At 37.0% G+C, this 14,458-nt stretch overlaps 3 protein-coding genes across 4 annotated transcripts; 1 reads left to right on the top strand and 2 right to left on the bottom strand.

Moving 5' to 3' along the window:
• Positions 1-1,204: 1,204 nt before the first annotated feature.
• On the bottom strand, positions 1,205-4,058 carry LOC135682941 (uncharacterized). Its single transcript, XM_065198042.2, has 2 exons — positions 2,618-4,058; positions 1,205-2,479 (listed from the first exon to the last, which is right to left on the bottom strand). Exons 1-2 carry the CDS (start codon positions 3,685-3,687, stop codon positions 1,462-1,464), a joined length of 2,088 nt encoding a protein of 695 aa, XP_065054114.2. The 5' UTR covers positions 3,688-4,058; the 3' UTR covers positions 1,205-1,461.
• A 2,026-nt stretch (positions 4,059-6,084) lies between these two features.
• On the top strand, positions 6,085-10,529 carry LOC135682939 (uncharacterized). 2 transcript variants are annotated; one of them, XM_065198039.2, is made up of 9 exons: positions 6,085-6,471; positions 6,694-6,981; positions 7,253-7,500; positions 7,780-8,320; positions 8,823-9,258; positions 9,359-9,530; positions 9,790-9,938; positions 10,077-10,241; positions 10,381-10,529. In XM_065198039.2, the coding sequence occupies exons 1-9, from the start codon at positions 6,085-6,087 to the stop codon at positions 10,527-10,529; spliced, it is 2,535 nt and encodes an 844-aa protein (XP_065054111.2). The 2 variants fall into 2 exon arrangements, with proteins under 2 accessions (XP_065054111.2, XP_088969610.1); XM_089113484.1 differs by lacking the exons at positions 9,790-9,938; positions 10,381-10,529 and having other exon boundaries at positions 10,077-10,199.
• A 252-nt stretch (positions 10,530-10,781) lies between these two features.
• LOC135682940 (uncharacterized) lies at positions 10,782-12,464 on the bottom strand. The gene is made up of 3 exons (XM_065198041.2): positions 12,220-12,464; positions 11,349-11,594; positions 10,782-10,953 (listed from the first exon to the last, which is right to left on the bottom strand). Exons 1-3 carry the CDS (start codon positions 12,462-12,464, stop codon positions 10,782-10,784), a joined length of 663 nt encoding a protein of 220 aa, XP_065054113.1.
• Positions 12,465-14,458: the final 1,994 nt, after the last annotated feature.

Genomic DNA, 14,458 nt, shown 5'->3' with positions numbered 1-14,458 from the left:
TTTTTCAAAGGAGAACATGACCATTTTGCTTGAAAACCTTTCTTAAGGTCGAAATTCGTCCAATTGGGGACGTTTGCATATTATCTTCACGGAGTTTGCAATGTTTTCCAATTTTTTAACAGAGAAGACAGGCATTTTGCTAGAAAAACTTTGCTCGGTGTCAAAACTCGTCGAAAAGAGGGCCGTTTGTATATAGCTTTTACAAATCTTGCAATGTTTTCCAAATTTTCAACAGAGAAGACAGGCATTTTTTTAAAAAATTTTTCTCGGTGTCAAAACTCGTCGAAAAGGGGGTCCTTTGCATATGATTTTTACGAAGCTTGCCATTGTTTTCCAATTTTGCAAAGGAGAAGATGAGCATTTTGCTAGAAAACCTTTCTTTAGTTCGAAATTTGTCGAAAAGGGGACCGTTTGCATATAATTTTTACAAAGCTTGCAATGTTTTCCAATTTTTCAATGGAGAAGATGAGCATTTTGCTAGAAAACCTTTCTTAAGGTCGACATTCGTTGAAAAGGGGGCCGTTTGCATATAATTTTTACGAAGTTTGCAATTTTTTCTAATTTTTTAACAGAGAAGACGGGCATTTTGCTAGAAAATCTTTTCACGATGTCTAAATTCGTCGAAAAGGGAGTTGTTTGCATATAATTTTTACGAAGCTTACCCTGTTTTCCAATTTTTCAATGGAGAAGATGAGCATTTTGCTAGAAAACCTTTCTTAAGGTCGAAATTCTTCGAAAAGGGGGTCCTTTGCATATAATTTTTACAAAGCTTGCAATGTTTTCCAAATTTTCAACAGAGAAGACAGGCATTTTGCTAGAAAATCTTTTCTCAGTGTCAAAATTCGTTGAAAAGGGAGCCGTTTGAGTATAATTTTTACGAAGTTTGCAATGTTTTCCAATTTCTCAATAGAGAAGATGAGCATTTTGCTAGAAAACCCTTCTTAAGGTCGACATTTGTCGAAAAGGGGGCCGTTTGCATATAATTTTTACAAAGCTTGCAATGTTTTCCAATTTTTCAACAAAGAAGACAGGCATTTTGCTAGAAAATCTGTTTGAGGATCAAAATTTGTCGAAAATTGGACCATTTGCATATTATCTTCACGGAGTTTGCAATGTTTTCCAATTTTTCAACAAAGAAGACAGGCATTTTGCTAGAGAAACTTTTCTCAGTGTCAAAACTCGTCGAAAAGAGGGCCGTTTGCATACACGCTTTTTTTTTTATAAGGAACCTAGCTCGGGCCTAGTTCTTTAAATTCCTTATTTTGAGACCTGTTTTGACCACTTTGTAGTTCTAAAAGTTCCTTAATAGTTCCTTAATTTTAAGTTGGCATTTAGTGGACAATAATTAGTACAGACGCAAGAAAAACAATCAAATTCAGCGTTTTGCTATAAACTTAAGAAAAGATAACAAGTTAAAACACAAAGAAGCTTCATATAATATAAAATTAATAATAATAGTCATTAAAGAAGTTGCCTATCCACTCCATTGATGTCGTCTGACACAATGTAGTCTTCAGTACCGTCTTCGAAAAGAACTCTAAACTCTCCCAGCTTGGTGTTGAACCACTTCACTTGTCCAGTGTGCCATTCGTCGTAGAATGCGCGTATTTTTTTAATAATCAACTCATGTTCGTAGACACGATCTTTTACATGGTCTACTCTTTCATGCTCAAGCTCGTCAGGCTCAAGTTCTTCATCCCCTTCATCTTCTTCATCACTTACATCTTCCTCACAGGCTGCTGAGGCCTCTGGTATTTGTACAGACAGTGGATTTTCGGGGCCAGTCACAGGCAATGGTGGTGGTATTGAGTACCCAATCAGACCTTCAGGCTGAATTTTCTTGTCCTCCGACCCATCAGCCGTTATTAAGCAGCCTGTCTTTTCAAAGCATCTGTACCGTGATGAGGCATAGCTCTCACTGGAAAGCCTATTGTATGCCTCACCAACCCAGTGTGTAATTAGAATTCTTCGCTTCTTGACATCCAGTTTTTCAACACTGTTCCCAAGCCAAAGATCTATATTTTCGTCACTTTGCAGCCACTCATCTTGGAGGGTTCGAACCAAAGACTTCAGCATGTTTCCAAAGCCACAATCTACAGGTTGCCAGATGTCTGTCGCACCGGCCAAACCGAACCAAACAACACCATTTAATTTTCTGACCTCACTCAGAAACAGATCATTAGTTTGCGCACTTAAGTTGTCGCAGAAAAGAACGAATTCTTCATTTTCACCTGTTTCGGAAGAATTTTGGACAGCTGGTTTCAGAGTTCTCTTCACCCAGTCGATGCTGAAATTGATGTCTGCCCAGGCGTTTGTCTGCCAGTAAACATCCACGTCTTTGTGGTATGCCTGTATTTCATCCTGGCTGATTCTTTTCCCTGTTCCACGGAAAATAATTGCAATTTTGACTGGCGGTCCTTCGGCTGCAAAGCAGATTTGTAACGTGCACTGCCGCTTATCAAGTCCCGGTCCCGGTGTGCTGAAAAAGAATTAAAGATAGCAATTTTAGAAGGAGTGGACAAATGAGCAGCCCCCCAATTTTTATAATATTTCCAAATTAATTTTTTAAAAGGCCCAGTCTGGAAAGAGTTTAAACAAAAAGCAGAAAGCGGTTTACCTGACCCAGGTTCGATGGTTTCTTTGTTCTCCGCGCGGAAAGTGTTTTTCGTATGTTGTTTTACAATCGACCGCAAACGGCATAGGAACTTGGTCAACGTTGAAGCGTTTAGATGGTCGGAATCTCCCCCATTTGCTGTCATAGGAAGGCTTTGCGTTTCCTGTCTTGATCAAGCCTTCGCGCAAAGTTGTGTGCCAACCAATCATGCCTGGCAAGAAGCTCGTTTTCTCAGCCCTTTTCTTACGCTGAATTCTCCTCAACTTGATTTTGTACTTCCTGATAAAGTTGAAGACTGCAGATTTCGGGATAGCTTTAATATCTGATTGGGCACTTTGGTCGAATTCGGGGTTAATCTTCCTAGCATTTGCGTACAGCCATGCAAAAGATATTCGCATCCCCTTTGATCTTGCTTGTAGGAACTTTTCGTGAAGCATCACGAAGACTTGCTTATGCCTTGTGCTGGGTCTGATCTTTTTCATCATTTTCCTGTGGCTATCGGCGGCTGCATCAGTAATTTTCTTCTCATTTTTAACCCAGGTCGATACCATCGATTTAGAGATGTTGTATTTGAATGCAACGTCATTCTTTTGGTTTTTCTTTGCTTCCTCGATAACTTTTAGCTTAAATTCGGTGTCATAAGATAGTCTGTTCTTCTTCTCTCGATGGTGCTGACTGCTTTCTCCTGCTTCTGACGCTCTAGCACTTTTCTCTATCTCTTGACATTCCTCTACAGTTTCTTCGATGTTCTCATCCACATCAATAGCAGTTGGTTCTTTTTGTGGCTCAACAGCCTCGGCGCTACTTTCCAAGATCAATGGAATTTCATCGATTTTTTTAGTTGGTTGTTCTTTTTCTCTCTCACTGTCTTTTTTCGAAGTGCACCAAGACACGTGCATCGTAAGGCCAGACTTACTTTTGAAATGCTTGTTGCATGTGTCACAACGATACAAACTTACATCATCATCCTCAACAAACGAACGACCAGGGACTTCTTGTAACTCATTTCGATGAGGTATCTTTTTAGAAAAACCGAACTTGAACAACGTTGACTGCTTTTTCTTATCTCCCATATTGCAACTACTGTAATACTCAGCCACACACACAGAATAAGAATTCTATTTTGTTGTGACTAACCTATTTGACTAAAACTAAAACACCTAAAGTGTGAATTCACAACAAAGCACAGCTGCATGTGAGGTGAGTTAAAACGGAAATTTCTCATGTTGATTCTTGGCCCCATGAGCATGGCCGGTTTTACTGAAAATCAATGGAACCGGCTTCCTAATTGTAAATTGTGCGGAAATATAAATATATTCAAAATTAAAAAGTTCCTTAGGGATTTGGCCTTTAGTAGTAAAAGTTCCTTAAGTTTTTTGACCTTCTACATGTAGGTTCCTTATAAACGGTTCCTTATAAAAAAAAAAGCGTGTATAGCTTTTACAAATCTTGCAATGTTTTCCAAATTTTCAACAGAGAAGACAGGCATTTTTTTAGAATTTTTTTTCTCGGTGTCAAAACTCTTCGAAAAGAGGGCCGTTTGCATATAATTTTTACGAAGCTTGCAATGTTTTCCAAATTTTCAGCAGAGAAGACTGGCATTTTGCTAGAAAATCTTTTCTCGGTGTCAAAATTCGTCGAAAAGGGGGCCGTTTGCAAAAAATTTTTACGCAGCTTGCAATGATTTCCAATTCTTCAACAGAGAAGACAGGCATTTTGCTAGAAAATCTTCTCGCGGTGTCAAAATTCGTTGAAAAGGGAGCCGTTTGAGTATAATTTTTACGAAGTTTGCAATGTTTTCCAATTTTTCAATGGAGAAGATGAGCATTTTACTAGAAAACCTTTCTTAAGGTCGACATTCGTCGAAAAGGGGGCCGTTTGCATATAATTTTTACAAAGCTTGCAATGTTTTCCAATTTTTCAACAAAGAAGACAGGCATTTTGCTAGAAAAACTTTTCTCAGTGTCAAAACTCGTCGAAAAGAGGGCCGTTTGCATATAGCTTTTACAAATCTTGCAATGTTTTCCAAATTTTCAACAGAGAAGACAGGCATTTTTTTAGAAATTTTTTTCTCGGTGTCAAAACTCGTCAAAAAGAGGGCCGTTTGCATATAATTTTTACGAAGCTTGTAATGTTTTCCAATTTTTCAAAAGAGAAGACGGGCATTCTGCTAGAAAATCTTTTCTCGGTGTCAAAATTTGTCGAAAATTGAACCATCTGCATATAATTTTTACGAAGTTTGCAATGTTTTCCAATTTTTCAAAAGAGAAGACGGGCATTTTGCTAGAAAATCTTTTCTCGGTGTCAAAATTCGTCGAAAAGGGATCCGTTTGCATATAATTTTTACGAAGCTTGCAATGTTTACCAATTTTTCAACAGAGAAGACAGGCATTTTGCTAGAAAATCTTTTCTCGGTGTCAAAATTCGTTGAAAAGGGAACCGTTTGAGTATATTTTTTACGAAGTTTGCAATGTTTTCCAATTTTTCAATGGAGAAGATGAGCATTTTGCTAGAAAACCTTTTTTAAGGTCGACATTCGTCGAAAAGGGGGCCGTTTGCATATAATTTTTACGAAGCTTGCAATGTTTTACCAATTTTCAACAAAAATAACGCGCATTTTGCTAGAAAATCTCTTCTCGGTGTCAAAATTCGTCGAAAAGGGGGCCGTTTGCAAATAATTTTTACGCAGCTTGTAATGTTTTCCAATTTTTCAACAGGGAAGACAGGCATTTTGCTAGAAAATCTTTTCACGGTGGCGAAATTCGTCGAAAAGGGGGACGTTTGCATATAATTTTTACGAAGTTTGCAATGTTTTACCGATTTTCAACAAAATAGACGCGCATTTTGCTAGAAAATCTTTTCTCCTAGTCAAAATTCGTCGAAAAGGGGGCCGTTTGCATATAATTTTTACAAAGCTTGCAATGTTTTCCAATTTTGCAATGGAGAAGATGAGCATTTTGCTAGAAAACCTTTCTTAAGGTCAACATTCGTCGAAAAGGGGGCCGTTTGCATATAATTTTTACGAAGCTTGCAATGTTTTCCAATTTTTCAAAAGGGAAGACGGGCATTTTGCTAGAAAATCTTTTCTCCTAGTCAATATTCGTCGAAAAGGGGGCCGTTTGCATATAATTTTTACAAAGCTTGCAATGTTTTCCAATTTTGCAATGGAGAAGATGAGCATTTTGCTAGAAAACCTTTCTTAAAGTGCCACTGAACTACTTTAGTGAAAATTTTGACCATGTGTTTTTTTATATTTTATCGATTAATTAAGAGCCGCTGAATTGAATAGTGCAATTATTTTTTGCGTGTCGTCTCTATAACACCTTTTAATTGAGCCCGAAAGTGTTGATTTTTGTGATCTTTTGTGCGAAAAAATCTACGCGGTCAGTCAGGAATGCGTGACGTAATCTGATTTATACATCAGTCACGCACATACGGGTTTAGTATTAGTATACCAAAAGCCGGGTGAAATGGAAGTGAAGAAGAAGAAAAATACAGGCGGGAAAGGGAGGTACTGTGTTGCTGGAGCACCTAACGAAACCAGCTGTACAAATAATAGTTACATGCCTGGAGTATCGATGCATATTTTCCCAAGAAACCCGCAGCAAAGAAGGCAGTGGGTCTCTTTCGTTCGAAGGCATAGAGCCGGCTTCACTCCATCTGCTACTTCCGCATTATGCTCAATCCATTTCAAACCGACTGACTTTGCGAGGAGAATAGACATTAGCATTGGAAACCCAAGTGAAAACATTACAAGCCTAAGAAGGCTTGAAATCGGAGCGATTCCAACAATCGATGCAGCTGGAACCCTTTCAGGAACGCCGGAAAGCGAAAGGGATAAACGGAATGCGAGAAAGGTTCGTAGGGCCTAATTTTTTTACAATGGGTCTTTTCTTTTGCAGATGTATTAAAATTTAATAATAATTATACATATGCACAAGAAAGGCTTAAGAGCTCCAAATTAGGTTTAGGCTTTAATTTATACAAAAAGTAATGGTCTTTCTTATGACATTTCTAATGTCCTTGTAGCTGTTCTGTTCAATGTTTCTTCAATGCCAACTCCCAAAATTACTTTTTAGGCTTTAAAAAAAGCGATAGACGACGAAACGATAGCGAAGTTGCCTAACATTGACCCTAAAACCAAAGACACTGCCGATCCCTTCATCCTTGAATCAGTTCAATGCTCAAGTGAGGCTCATTCAGACGAATCTGTAGACACCCTAACCACAACAAAAGAAGCTAGCTGCCTTAAATGTCCAGTTTTGTCAGCTAAGCTAGTTACATGCCAGAAAAAGAACAGTAGGCTAAAGAAAGAGGTGAAGATGCTGAAAAAGAGAGTACATGAGTTGGAAAACCAGAATGACGATGTAAGTTTTTAAGGTTGCTGTTTAGTGTATGACATTTTGTTAGCGTTAAATTTGATGATAAGAACTTTGATAATTTTATAAAACATAGATTCCATACAGCGGTAAAGTTCTAGGAAAATAACAAGGGGGGCTCTTGCACTTAATGTAGTAAACAACAATAGCACAAGTAGAAATCTGCGAATTTTGCGCAGCCCCCCTAGCTCTACTCCCCCGATTCCATATATATCGAGCTATTAAAATTTTTTTGAGTATCTTGTTCTCACCATTTCAGCTATCCAGCTCTGATGATGAGGAAACGAATCACCAAGATGCTGATGGTGACATTTATTATTATGAAGAATCGGAAGATGATGGTGGAAATGATGTTTTGTATGATGTTTTAGAAGAGAATGATAATTTGGATTCTAGTGACAGTAATGTTGATTATGGGGAGGCAGAATCAGGTGGAGAAGAACCGGAAGAAACAATTGAAGATGCCTTCACTAATGCCACTATGAGAAGAACAAAAAATGCAATCAAGTAAGTATAGAACATTTAAACACAATAGTAAGATAGGGATTAATACAGTAAAGGCACTAGTTAATATTTTACTGAAGACAAAATGGCTTGACAATTAAATCCACTCACATTATATAGATTGACAGATATTTATTTAGATAGATTCAAGCTATCAATGAAGATGCTTTCACTAAATCCTCATACCTTCGCTATGTTACTGGTCTTGGCCACATAAATAGTATTTATCACATTTTATTTCTTTGCATTAGCAAGGTTTTTAATGATACCTATTTTATGCAGCATCGAGGAAAATATTTCAACCCAAGACGAACCAAAGTTCATTGTATTTCAATCAATGTTGGTGGCATTATTTTCTTTGTTCTGCTTCAAATGTGGAGAAAAGAAACCATTGGTTGAATTTGTTAAGTATGGTACCATGGTAAAGGTCATCCAGTCATGCAGGAAATGCAAAAGAAAATTCATCTGGAGCAGCCAGCCATTGGTCCTGGGGCAGATTCCCGCTGGCAACATTCTGTTAAGCTTTGCTACTCTTACTGCTGGTGCATCTATAAGCAAAGTACTGCTTCTTTTTCAGCACATGGGAGTGTGCTGCTACCATGCTCGAACATTTTTTAAGCACCAGAAGAAGTTTCTGTTTCCAACCATTATTCGATGCTGGGACCAATCTAGAGAAAACATGCTTGCTACCCTTAGAAATATGAATAATCTTAGCTGGAGTGGGGATGGTCGTTTCGATTCTATGGGACATAATGCAAAATATGGTGTATACTCGATGTTTAACTCTTCCATCTCCAAGATTGTCCATTTCGAACTTTTACAGGTTTGAACAAGTTGTTTTGATATTTGAGCATGTAAATTCGTATGCTTTCATGCTTGCAAGATTCTAACAAGCCATAAAATAACAATCTCCTTTCAAACCTTGAATGTGACAAAACAACCAGGCTATCTTCTCATATCAATGTGTTGCAATTTATCAACATTGACTACTACTTTGCAGCAAAAATTATATTCAAATACAATTATATGTCTGACATTGCATTAAATCTTGTTTTTACTAGATGCTCTCTCCTTATATACAAAAAAACTACTAGTAAAACCAAGAGGTTTAGAAAGTGATTGTACCCTAAAGTTTAGGCAACCTATGATCCATTTTTAGGACAATATATGTATGTTGTAGCAGGTTTGCCTCCCTCTCATTAAAGTACCACATGAATTTCAAAGGCAAGTTCAGACTGTTTGTTTTCAGGAATCCTGTAATAACTTTTCTATTGCCAACATAAGTCAGTTCGAAAAGTATATCTGAACTAAAAAAATTTTCTCAGGCAAATGAGGCAGGAACCAGCAATGCCATGGAGTTGCTTGGAGCAAAGAAATGTTTTGCCAGTCTACAGAAAGAAAAAGTTGACATATCAACATTTGTATCAGACCGCCATACTGGGATTGCAAAGTGGATAAGGAACAACCAGAAAGATACCCATCATTATTATGACATTTGGCATGTGGCAAGGTCAATTTGTAAAAGGATTTCACAAGCTGCTAAAGAGAAAGGGTTGGACAGGCTGCAATATTGGGTCAAGGGAATTCGAAGACATTTGTATTGGTGTGTGTTATCGACAAGACAAGGCTTTGGTGCAATGATTGCTGCTAAATGGACATCCATTATGAGGCATATTGCAAACAGGCATGATGGCCATGACAATCCCCTTTTTCCAAAATGCAAACATGATCAACTGGAGAAGAGAAAATGGATCAAAATAGGTATGTATATAGGTCCCTTCTTTTTATCAACAGTACTGTGCTGGGGAAATCATTTAGCTTTGCTCTGAAAAAGTATTTATCATAATCAATTATATTCCAGGGACACCAGCCTATGATAAACTTGAATCAATTTTGATGAATACCAGAATCATAAATGACATAAAGAAACTCTCGCCAGACCTACAAACAAGCTGCCTTGAAGGGTATCATTCCCTTTTAAACCATTGGCACCCGAAGATGTTATGCTTTTCATTCATTGGCACAAAGTGCAGGTTTGTTTTCTTAAAAACCCCTCATCCTTAAAGCATAATTGCTGACTGTACCTGTAGAAACCAGAACTTTAAGCATTTCTGAAAATATCTGACAATATTCAGCTTTTTTCAACTTTCAAGTATAAAATAAAATTTCAACAATTGCATCTGCAGTGTATTTGAGAAGCAATTGCATTTTTATGGTACTTTTCCTTTAGTATTTCATCAAAAAATTGATTCCTGATAGGGTAATTCTTATTCATTACTTTTGTTGATCTAGGATTATACTTGCTATTCTCCATTTTAATGAGAATTTACGTCGAGAAAGGCGATCCACAAAGACTGGACAAAAATCTCTCCATGTGACATATCCTAAATACAAATTTGGTGACGAAGTTGTTCGTGAAATAGCTACCAATCCCACTTATGGTATGTTCTGAAACTCTTGGGGAGTTATTATGAGAGTTTTATTTTCGACTTGTGTGTCTTCTATTCATTGAATCTTTTAACCAAGATTGTTTAAAAAATTCTTAAAGAATTAGGTGCAAAGTTTTCCCCTTGTTACAGGTTATATAAGCGACCTCAAAGATTTGCTGTTCTCACTTCCTGATGCCGCAATGAGTTTCATAACGGAAAGGGAGACAGCATTGGTCCCAGAAAACCTTACAAGCCAGTTCAAGGATAGGGCAAACAGGCAAGAAGCTATAGCCATTACAAACTTATTTCCATCAGGTAATACAATAAAATTACTATTACAGAGGGGCCATTATTTAAAAAAACAATGTCCTTCAATTACTATGAAGTGCTGTTAGATCAAACATCTTATAATTTGGTTGCAAATAAGCCTATTAACAAAAATTTTATATTTTAGCTGAAGAACAGAATCTTTTAGCAGACCAACAAGAAGCTGATGATGTGTCAGCAAGTGTCCCAGCTTCAAAAAAGAAGAAAATGGCAGTACCTCATTGTAGAAAGTTTGGACAACCAAGAAAGGGACATACTTGCAGCTTTAACACATAGTTATAGTTAAAAAGATGGAGATGTTCTTCCATTGCAGGGAACTTTCTCCCAATAATGCAAAAAAAGATAAACAAAATATTTAAGAATCAATTTTTGGAAATTGGTCGTGTATTCCTAGCAAATAATGTTGGATTAGGAGGAATATCTTACTTTCATACACCTTTACATGCAAACCTTACAAAAAGATGTAAGCAGCAGTCTTGTGTTTTCATAACCTACACATTTTGAATGGCATACAACTTAAAACCTGCTTCAGTCTACAAGGTCGCGTTGTTGACTCGATTTGTATCCCTTTTTTGCTCCTGTTGGGAATCTCTCTCTTATGAATTTATATATGCAGGCTGGGAGAGGTCGGGCATTATCGTATCCAAGAAAGCCAAACATCCAGCGAATAAGCCATCTGTATGCAACAGCTCTTAAAAATCTGCAAGAAAGATAAGATGCTTTGTAGAATTATCAAGAGGTTTCTTGACCTAACATTTAGTTTAATCAAGGAAAAATTGCTTTATGTATAATGAATTCAAGATTTCAGTTGGAATATTGTCTCTTACTGTAGTCTCTAATTGCTTTAACTTTATTATTGCTTATATAACTAACTTATGTACAAAATAGTTAATTCACATGTCTTATTCCAATTTTTCAAAGCCATTTTTAAAGAGTTTACTGTGGAACGCCTTACTATCTAAAGACTGTTTTCCAGCATCTGTATATTGCAATAAATATAGCATAAAGACTGTGTGGCAATTGTGTCAAATTTTGGCCTTCATTTTTCTTTGAGGAAATTCCACTCTCCTGGATAAAATTTTTTTATAAACCTACTCATTTTCTGTTTGATTTGCTTGACGCTTGTAGCATTTTCCATCCCTAGTTTTGAAAAGAGATCCAGCAAGTTTTAGGACAGTTTTGTTTGATAAAGCAGAGAAATCTGGATGATTAGTAACACATCTCAGTTCTTCTGCTGTGCCCTGAAATACCAACTGTCCAATAGCCTGTTGTACCTCCCAACAGCATCTGTATTCCCTAGAAGCGACTAGGCCTTCAACAGAGCATTTCCCACAATGACACCTAGGAGTTCAATTGAAGATATTTAAATAAATATATGCACAAATAAGTTAACATTGTTTATGCATATCAAAGATATTCCTTTGGGTTGCTTGCAACCATTTGTTAAACAGGTTAACCAAGGCCTTCATTTACTTTATGCTTTGCTGCGAAACCTTAGAATTAAAAAAACAAAATAAAAAATAAAGTTGATTAAAATAGGCCCAATTTTTTAAAATTATTACTTTGATTAAATATTGACTGGTAAAACTTCATTTGATTATAAAATATTGCCACTTCCCCTCATAAAGCACCCCTACCACATCCTATTTTATTGCTGTTGTTAAAAATCTCCAGTTATTGTTTGACTGTAATTGAACTTTTCTCGTAACAAGGAGGTAGCATAGAAATTTTCAGGAAACTCAGTGATCTTTCGATTTAACTAAGGTCTCATCTACAGTTACCTTTCTTCAAATTTTACTCGAAACACGTTACATTTTTTGTTTACTTACGTACGCGCGCCTGTAGTAAAATATAGGCCTATGTCTAGGCCATCTACACTTTACTTTGAACGTCAATCTTATCTTATGGAGGATGAGGTTATAGGAATAGAAAATATTAACAAAATATTATATGCCATTTAACCTACCATTCCTCAATTGGCACCCTTCTTTCGTACCTTGCTTCCAGAGCCTCGAACGGAATTCCATCGATGTCAGGGTCATCGTCGGCCAGTCCTTCGCTACTCGATGACGAAGCAAGAGGCTCATCCTGATAGGGCTCAAAACTAGTTGCCACGTCACACTGTTGCTGCTCTATTCTATCGTGATCAAGGATAGTCTCGTCGTCACTTGTTGTTGCAAAAGAGACATCTGAATTATCCGTCTCTGACATCGATACGTTCCTTCTGCCTCGTTATTCCTCGAAGTACGTTGTTGTGAATTGGGTTGGCGGATTGTATAAATCAGAATGCGTCACTCGCCCCAGGCCTTTTTCACAAAACCATGGGGCAAATAAACCCCCCCAAAACGCCTTTCCCTTTATCAAAATGCAAAAATAATGCTGCCAATCGAATCAGCGGTAATTGTTTCATAGAACAAGCGCATTAAAAGAGGAAAAATATTTTTTGTCAAAAGTAGTTCAGTGGCACTTTAAGGTCAACATTCGTCGAAAAGGGGGCCGTTTGCATATAATTTTTACGAAGCTTGCAACGTTTTCCAATTTTTCAAAAGGGAAGACGGGCATTTTGCTAGAAAATCTTTTCTCAGTGTCAAAACTCGTCGAAAAGAGGGCCGTTTGCATATAGCTTTTACAAATCTTGCAATGTTTTCCAAATTTTCAACAGAGAAGACAGGCATTTTTTTAGAAATTTTTTTCTCGGTGTCAAAACTCGTCGAAAAGAGGGCTGCTTTCATATAATTTTTACGAAGCTTGCAATGTTTTCCAAATTTTCAACAGAGAAAACTGGCATTTTGCTAGAAAATCTTTTCTCGGTGTCAAAATTCGTCGAAAAGGGGGCCGTTTGCAAATAATTTTTACGCAGCTTGCAATGTTTTCCAATTCTTCAACAGAGAAGACAGGCATTTTGCTAGAAAATATTCTCTCGGTGTCAAAATTCGTTGAAAAGGGAGCCGTTTGAGTATAATTTTTACGAAGTTTGCAATGTTTTCCAATTTTTCAATGGAGAAGATGAGCATTTTGCTAGAAAACCTTTCTTAAGGTCGACCTTCGTCCAAAAGGGGGCCGTTTGCATAAAATTTTTACAAAGCTTGCAATGTTTTCCAATTTTTCAACAAAGAAGACAGGCATTTTGCTAGAAAATCTGTCTGAGGATCAAAATTTGTCGAAAATTGGACCATTTGCATATAATTTTTACGAAGTTTGCTATGTTTTCTAATTTTTTAACAGAGAAGACGGGCATTTTGCTAGAAAATCTTTTCTCGGTGTCAAAACTCGTCGAAAAGAGGGCCGTTTGCATATAATTTTTACGAATCTTGCAATGTTTTCTAATTTTTCAAAGGAGAACATGACCATTTTGCTTCAAAACCTTTCTTAAGGTCGAAATTCGTCCAATTGGGGACGTTTGCATATTATCTTCACGGAGTTTGCAATGTTTTCCAATTTTTTAACAGAGAAGACGGGCATTTTGCTAGAAAATCTTTTCTCGGTGTCAAAACTCGTCAAAAAGAGGGCCGTTTGCATATAATTTTTACGAAGCTTGTAATGTTTACCAATTTTTCAACAGAGAAGACAGGCATTTTGCTAGAAAATCTTTTCTCGGTGTCAAAATTCGTTGAAAAGGGAACCGTTTGAGTATATTTTTTACGAAGTTTGCAATGTTTTCCAATTTTTCAATGGAGAAGATAAGCATTTTGCTAGAAAACCTTTCTTAAGGTCGACATTCGTCGAAAAGGGGGCCGTTTGCATATAATTTTTACGAAGCTTGCAATGTTTTCCAATTTTTCAAAAGGGAAGACGGGCATTTTGCTAGAAAATCTTTTCTCCTAGTCAAAATTCGTCGAAAAGGGGGCCGTTTGCATATAATTTTTACAAAGCTTGCAATGTTTTCCAATTTTGCAATGGAGAAGATGAGCATTTTGCTAGAAAATCTTTTCTCGGTGTCAAAATTCGTCGAAAAGGGGGCCGTTTGCAAATAATTTTTACGCAGCTTGCAATGATTTCCAATTCTTCAACAGAGAAGACGGGCATTTTGCTAGAAAATCTTTTCTCAGTGTCAAAACTCGTCGAAAAGGGAGCCGTTTGAGTATAATTTTTACGAAGTTTGCAATGTTTTCCAATTTTTCAATGGAGAAGATGAGCATTTTGCTAGAAAACCTTTCTTAAGGTCGACCTTCGTCGAAAAGGGGGCCGTTTGCATAAAATTTTTA

Source organism: Rhopilema esculentum, chromosome 1 (genome assembly GCF_057945365.1).
Source record: "Rhopilema esculentum isolate cy_ngs chromosome 1, ASM5794536v1, whole genome shotgun sequence".
Classification (NCBI taxonomy): Eukaryota; Metazoa; Cnidaria; class Scyphozoa; order Rhizostomeae; family Rhizostomatidae; genus Rhopilema; species Rhopilema esculentum.
Note: the sequence above shows the minus strand (reverse complement) of the source record. Positions and strands in the feature narration are given on the sequence as shown.